Below are 6,918 nucleotides of genomic sequence, written 5' to 3'. Positions count from 1 at the left end.
TAAAACTGCTGAACAGAGGAAAACTCTGTCAAACAGCTCATAATTACAGCTGATGATGAGCTCAGACAGGCAAGATACACTAAAGTGGCTTTTATTTCCATATTAAATGTTTTATGAGGAAGAAAGAATTGATGGTATATCCTGTGTTTTCCAACCTCAATCGCCAAAATCAGATGTTGCAAAAGTGCAGTTGTCTTACATGGCAACATTATTTTGTGATCGATCAGCTATGACTGATATCCAAGTGTGGGGTTGAGTCTGTATTTTGTAAATCTATTTAGTTAACCTAAAATAGTGCACAATGTATGCTGGGAAATATGCTAACAAATTTACTATGTTTTGAAGCAAGGAAACTGGATGTGTTGTGTGAACAATCATTTGGACATTAAAGGACTGAACTCATCATTCTATGTTCTGAATGTGAGAAATAGACAGTTTATTAGATCTGACGTGAAGTTGACAAATATACTGATTTTACAGTGTAAAGGAGTCATGTGTAAAATAAAGTAGAGTCATATTGGACAGTTGTTTTTCCTAATTTTCACTCAACTCAACAACGTCTTGGCTTTGCAGTGAGTCGTAGCTAAAGAATTAGTTTAGTGAAGTTTGTAAGAACATCCTCAATCCTAACCAGTTTGTTTTATTACAGTGCATCATGTACACAGGCGTAATCATGAAAAGGAGGCTTTCTTTCTTTTTCACAATAGACCATGTTTACAAACACTATCAAGGTTTTAAGTTAAATTTAAAAAGCTCTGTGATAATGAGAAAAGAAAAGAGAGAAAACAAAGAGGGAGAACATCTATTCCCAACACACACACAATGAGAGAACCAAACCAAAATCTCAGCAAAAGTATTTACAAAGTGCATTGTTTATTCCATTCATAAGACATCAACATTTAATAAGAGTGCTTTGTCGCCTCCTCGCTTGCACATTTGTGTGATCGTGCTGTCTTTTGCGTCAACTTGTTGTACTCATGTGAGCAACATGAGTAAACACCATCTAAAAGATATTTGCCCATTCCACTCTGGAAGAGAGGAGAGGAGGACTGCTGGCAGAAATGACAACTGTCGCTGCGTTGTACGTGTTGTAGAAATGCCTGAGTAGCCAGCGTAGTTGTTTGTGGGTCCAAAAGAGCATCTGGAGGTAAACACAACTTGGTGATTTCCCCTTCTCCTCCAGAAACTGCGTCTGGATGACTGTCGTTTCCAGAGCTACCTGAGGCTGACTAGATGGCCTGCTAAATTTGGTCGAACGTGTCAACATTCTCAACGCTGATTGGCTTTCGTGACATCAAATCACACAAATCTTTGGCTCATGTTTATTTAGTTGTATATTTAAACTCAAGTTAGTGAAGCGAGTAATCTATTGCGTTGCGTTGTTGAGTGGTTTGGTGTGAATGCATTGACCTGAGATTGTCCTCAAAAACAAAGCTGCACAGGGTATATTGTTCAGTTATCATGTGAACACTTGAGAGACAAGATGGCTGAGGACAAACAAAGAGAGGAACTTTGTGCTGGTTAGAGAAGTTGAATCATTGAAAGGGAATCTTGACTTGACGACCTTGAGCAGAACTTCCACTGGGTAGTGATCACTGACCTCCAGCGCCTGAGCAGAAACCACAGAAGAAACAGTTTGCAAACCACACACACAACCACATACCAGAGTTTTACTTTTATTTTGGGGGTTTTGCATATTTTACTGGTTTACTTCAGTTGGTCTCACACACAAACTGTTACCTGCTCCTCTGTGAGTCTGTACTCTGTTTGGAAGTTATATGGTTTGGCGGAAAGAGGCACAATTTCTCTGGTAAATGCTGCCCCATGCACAACGATCCTGTTGTAACACAGAGAATGGACATAACTAAGTGCACATTTTAGTAATACAGTATATTCTCATTTTAAATAAGAAAGGCATATTGAAGAGTGATAAGTCTGCTATAATTGGTTTTCCTGTTAAAAACCCAAAACAAGAAAATAGGCCAATTTAGCATTTTCCTAATATCTGTAAACATTGAAAGCAACATTAAAAACAAAGTGGAAAAGCTGCTTGTTTTTTGGTTTGATGTAGTTTTCATTTTTCATTTTTCCTTTGCAAATCGAAGAAGACAGCTGAATGAGATTAAAGGACAGATTGAACACGAAGTCAGAAGAAATTGTCATAATAAAAGTGAAAGGTGACAGAACGTTATTGTCCTGAGAACAATTCACTTAATGAACGAATTGTTTCCCTCTGGCCTGAGATTAAGATAAAGTTCCATATTCCCTACCTAACTAAACCAGCAGAGGTCCTCGTGAAGGTCGTTATATTGACATGGTTTTCAATAATAATAACAATAATTGATCAAATTACTATGATAATACATTTTACATTTTAAATTAAATCTATAGCCTCTATCAGTGCATTATGACATTATAGACAAATGTTACTCTACATTTTATAGCAGATAAAGTAGGCTACTACCAAGTAAACCATATTTATTTGAGAGAATTTAAAACAGCATAATTTTGGTATGAAATAAATTCATTTGAAAGGAGTCGTTGGGATCAGTGGCTTTGCTATGTCGCACATGAGGGGTGCTGCAGCAGGCAGAGGCAGGATGTTACCTATTAATTAAGTGTTTTTGTTTACAGCACCAGCGTTGGCCCTTATCATAAAGCTCTCTTAACATCTTTGTCAGTGTCTTCTAAGGTTCTATGTTTGGTTCTGCATTTCGTCTTTTTTCTTTTCAGTTTTGCATCTGTCACATGTGAGAAAAATCATCTTCACTCCAGAGGATCTCCTGCTGTTTTCTTACATCAGCTCATAAGGACAGAGAAAATATGTGTCTGAGGCTCTCACTCAGACATTGGCATTCTCACGCACAGCCCGTCCAGAGAATGTCTGGACAATATATTTACTGAGTTCAGTGCATGTATGAAAGCAGCTATAGAGAGGTGGAAGGATTTAGTACACACTGATACACAAACCAACAGCCACTGTGACAGCACACTAAGCAGTGCAAATACACCACCTTTAAGTTAAGTGAGTCCGAATTTATACGTACATGATGTTGAAAAGCTTATAGCCTGTAGTAAATAGTGTGAAGTCACCTGTCGTAGGTGCAGGAGGTGGTCGATCGCACGGTGGTGTCAGTTTTATCTTTGATGAGCCAAACGAGATCTGTGTCTGTAATCAGACGCACATTCTTCCTGTTCTTCTTAGCGAGGTAGCCACAGTCAGCGTTGAAGTCACCGAGAAGCATCACATTCTGCTCACATGCACACAAACACAACAACACTCATGATCACAAAATCTTACAAAAAATCTTTTGAAATTCTGTTATTTCAAAAGGATCAAAGCTTTTACCTCAGTTTTCCACATCTTTTTCACATGTTGTAAGACATCATACAGTGCATCAAGCTCCTTAGTGGTGTTGACTGGACTGGTGTGCTGGGGTATGAGGACAAACTCCTTTATAGCTGAATATGTGGATAAGAGAGGAAGGATACAGGTGGTTATTTGCTGAAACATCACCATATGTGTTATTTTCTCACATGGCAAACCTGAGTGTTTGATAACTGACCTGTCTTGGGGGCTTTGAAGCGGACAACAAAAGGTTCTCTGGAGAAAGCATCAACATCTCCTGGTCGATCATCGGGATACTGATACTGGTCAGTAAGACTCACTGTATCAGTCCTGCACACATCGGTAAACAGACACAGTACAACCTCAACATTACAGTCTGTACTCAGATGCTCTGATCAAGCAGCAAAGTGGCACGAAAGTGGCCAGTTGAGCTCACCTGTAAACGAACACGTACTGCTCCTGGTATGATTCAGATCTGCCCAGCCTCTCACTGGCCACAGCATCGTACTTATGTTCGGTGTCATAGCTGAGGATCGAAGAGACACCAACAGGAAAGTGGACCCAGCTGTTAATACTGCTTCTTCAGTTCTGTGTGTGTGTGAAACCAAGTGATTATTCACCTGTTGAGGCGTGTAAGCAGCTTTGGTAAAGCGTTCTCTTTACTATCTCTCACTTCCTGAAGCAAACACACATCACAGCGAGCGATGATCTGGAACAGATATATAATACAGAAAAAAACGATGAAAAGGTTTTCTGCCAGCGTACTATGAGTGCTGCAGTGTAATAAGGGAGTTTGCTGCTACATTTCAAGTGTCTTGTCTTGCTTGTTAGTACTGTCACTAAAGAGCTCAGCTGAAATCGGGGATGCTTTTCAAGAAACTGGTAAAAACATTGACATGTCATTTGTTGACTTGATGAATATGTAAAACTATTATTCATACTGAGCATCCAGTAATGCTCAAAAAAGGCCCCTGAGCTGATATCATATGTTCTCACTGTTCACCATCATCATCATAGTAACTCAAGTAATAGCTGTTAAGGTACACCCTTTCCCACTGGCTCAGCCAAATGCTGTTTCACAGCAACAATGATAGTATATGCTCTTATATACTAATTTTCATTTATTTCTTAGTCTCTCTCAAACCCAAATTAGTTACCCCCTCGTTCACTAACCCCTTGTCCTCTTACTTTGCATTTTTTGCCTGATTTCAGTATCCAGACAGTAATTTACTGATACACTGTACATACCAAATAATTACACAGTAATTTGAGGGCTATAATCTAAAAGGGAATAAATAAAATAATTTACCCATAATGTTCAAGACATAGATAAGAAATATAAATTTAAGAGTATATCAGGTAAACCATCTGACTTAGTCTTACCCTGGTAAGAGTGTGCATGACAGTGCTCTTCTTGGACTTGGAATCCCCAAAGTGATGGAGGTTGAAGGCACAGACTCTAAAGTCCGAACCCCCCCGAACCACCATCACACCAGAGAGGAAGGAGAGCAGGAGGAGAGAAGACCACCTCATGGTACAGTGTTGTAAGAGACTGTAACATTTGAGAACAATGACAAAAACACAGAGGGACAGTTTGATTTTATTCCTATTCATTTTAGATTTATTTTGCTGTAAATGTTCTGTCTGTATTTCTGCTTGGTCTTCTGTAATTGTGAGTGTTAATTGACGACACTGGTGTCTGATTCATTGTAAAGTGTGATTGTCTTCTAGTGGGGTAGGGATCTTCCCTGCTTTATTAATTAGCTGGGGTTGTGTGTGTTTTTTTTCTCTTTTGTTGTATGTATTATTATTTATTCTTGAAAGTGCTCATGTTTTAATTGGTTAGTTGTTTTAGATGATAAATGGCTCATTCTAAAGTAACAGAATGAGCCAATTATATGCTAATGAAAACAAGATTGTAAATATTTCATATCATTTCTGCTGATCGATCGGTCAGCAGCTCAATGAAGTAACAGTGGGCTTATGTAGTGTTTGTTAGTGAAATGTAAAAGTTAACTGCAGTTAGACAAAGCCACTGCATACTCTGGTCTCAGTCCTATCTGTCTCTCTGTCCTATCTTCCCGTTGTCGGACTCAGCACTCACAGCGGAGCTTCCTGTTTTCTTTGATGGAATAAAATGACTTCCCTAAACATCAACACTTATGATGAGTGGGTTTGAAAGGCTAGTGCAGGGTAAGCTAACAGATAAACACATTTAGTCAAATATTGGTTAGTTGTTAAGAGTTAGATGATAAGATCAGTGACAGGTCTCTGCTTGCAGGGCCTTGAGATAAGTGTTTGAGTGCCTGAGCAAATAGGAACAACACTGGCATTTTTCTTTTATCCCCTAATCCTAATACCACTGTCATGTCTGTTTGTAAAGTGTGGTGCTAGAGCCGTTCAGACATGTAGCTTCCAAAGTTCACAAGTACTAACATGTCAAGAAGCTAACTTACACAACATATGTGCAGAGATTATAATGTAAAAATGAAAAGGTGTGTTATATTTGGTCAGTTGCTACATGCACGGCTGTTCATAGATCCTTAAAATAGCATGCAAGTCAATCATTTCACAATTTCTGCTTCATGTAACGGAGCTCAGTGGCTGAGCGTACGTCTACACACTCAAACATTAGATTGTTTGACTCATGCTACCCACAGTCACAGCCACACAGAAAAAGGAGCCATGTGGCGGATCCAGGGGCAGGAGAGGATTCAAATGCTGCTCATGTTCATATTCAGAATGGAAGGGCTTAAACAGAACATGACGTCATGGTAAATAGTGGGAAATTCATCATGTTCAGCTGTGGGTACTACAGCCACAGCCCTTCTGCTTTCCACCAGCACACCAATGACTTAACTTAACTATAACTTAACTTAACTTAACCTAACTATACACAATATATATATATATATATATATATATATATATATATATTAATAACATAACTATAATCATAACCGTTCCCATACTGCCTGCATACACTGTTCTTCTGAAGTGGAGGACTTGTTGAAATGTGAGCTGTTTCAGTATGCCAGTCACACACACACAGACATTCGCTATATAAAGACAGAGACCCAGTCAGAGTTATTTCCTCCAGTAACTCTTTAAAAGAATGAAGCTAAACGTCACTTACCAGCTCGCTGGTTCTGGGGTTTCCACGGTTTGTTTGTTTCTCACCGCCTCCTCTCTCGTGAAACCTGAAGCTGGCTCGGTCATATGTTTCCTGTGGGAGGGACTTGAGTCGAACTGCGGGCTACAGTCGACGCTGTGTGGGACTCCTGTCAATAATACAGAAATATTGACTTTTGTTTCTTGTCATATTCATGTCTAAAACAACTATGATAGGTAGGTAACTCTTGGTTATTGAGTGAATTAGGAGTTAGGATAGCAATGACATACACAATGATCTGTCCTGGCTGTAGATGGACAGGAGCCACTTACTTAGTCTGACACTACAGCAGGCTGTGGACTTAGGAAATGTACATAGTATTAATTTAAGACAAAACGTTTTTCTATTCCTCGTGCGGATCTAATCAGGATGGCCGAGCGGTCTAAGGCGCTGCGTT

At 39.3% G+C, this 6,918-nt stretch overlaps 1 protein-coding gene across 2 annotated transcripts; it reads right to left on the bottom strand.

Moving 5' to 3' along the window:
• Positions 1 to 1,370: 1,370 nt before the first annotated feature.
• Positions 1,371 to 6,918, bottom strand: dnase1l1 (deoxyribonuclease I-like 1). Of its 2 annotated transcripts, XM_035159124.2 has the most exons (10): positions 6,794 to 6,918; positions 6,486 to 6,630; positions 4,733 to 4,901; positions 3,970 to 4,058; positions 3,786 to 3,875; positions 3,567 to 3,679; positions 3,350 to 3,462; positions 3,094 to 3,251; positions 1,741 to 1,837; positions 1,371 to 1,609 (listed from the first exon to the last, which is right to left on the bottom strand). In XM_035159124.2, exons 2-10 carry the CDS (start codon positions 6,566 to 6,568, stop codon positions 1,460 to 1,462), a joined length of 1,062 nt encoding a protein of 353 aa, XP_035015015.2. In that variant the 5' UTR covers positions 6,569 to 6,630; positions 6,794 to 6,918; the 3' UTR covers positions 1,371 to 1,459. The 2 variants fall into 2 exon arrangements, with proteins under 2 accessions (XP_035015015.2, XP_047196551.1); XM_047340595.1 differs by lacking the exon at positions 6,794 to 6,918 and having other exon boundaries at positions 6,486 to 6,641.

The sequence above is a fragment of the Hippoglossus stenolepis genome, chromosome 7, assembly GCF_022539355.2.
Source record: "Hippoglossus stenolepis isolate QCI-W04-F060 chromosome 7, HSTE1.2, whole genome shotgun sequence".
Taxonomy (NCBI): Eukaryota; Metazoa; Chordata; class Actinopteri; order Pleuronectiformes; family Pleuronectidae; genus Hippoglossus; species Hippoglossus stenolepis.
Note: the sequence above shows the minus strand (reverse complement) of the source record. Positions and strands in the feature narration are given on the sequence as shown.

Coding starts and splice junctions, on each gene's coding strand:
- dnase1l1 (XM_035159124.2), bottom strand. CDS start 6,568: ATGACCGAGCCAGCTTCAGGTTTCACGAGAGAGGAGGCGGTGAGAAAC. Junction 3,876..3,969: donor CTGCTTACACGCCTCAACAG/GTGAATAATCAC, acceptor TTCGATCCTCAG/CTATGACACCGAACATAAGT. Junction 1,838..3,093: donor ACCTCCTGCACCTACGACAG/GTGACTTCACAC, acceptor GTGTTACAACAG/GATCGTTGTGCATGGGGCAG.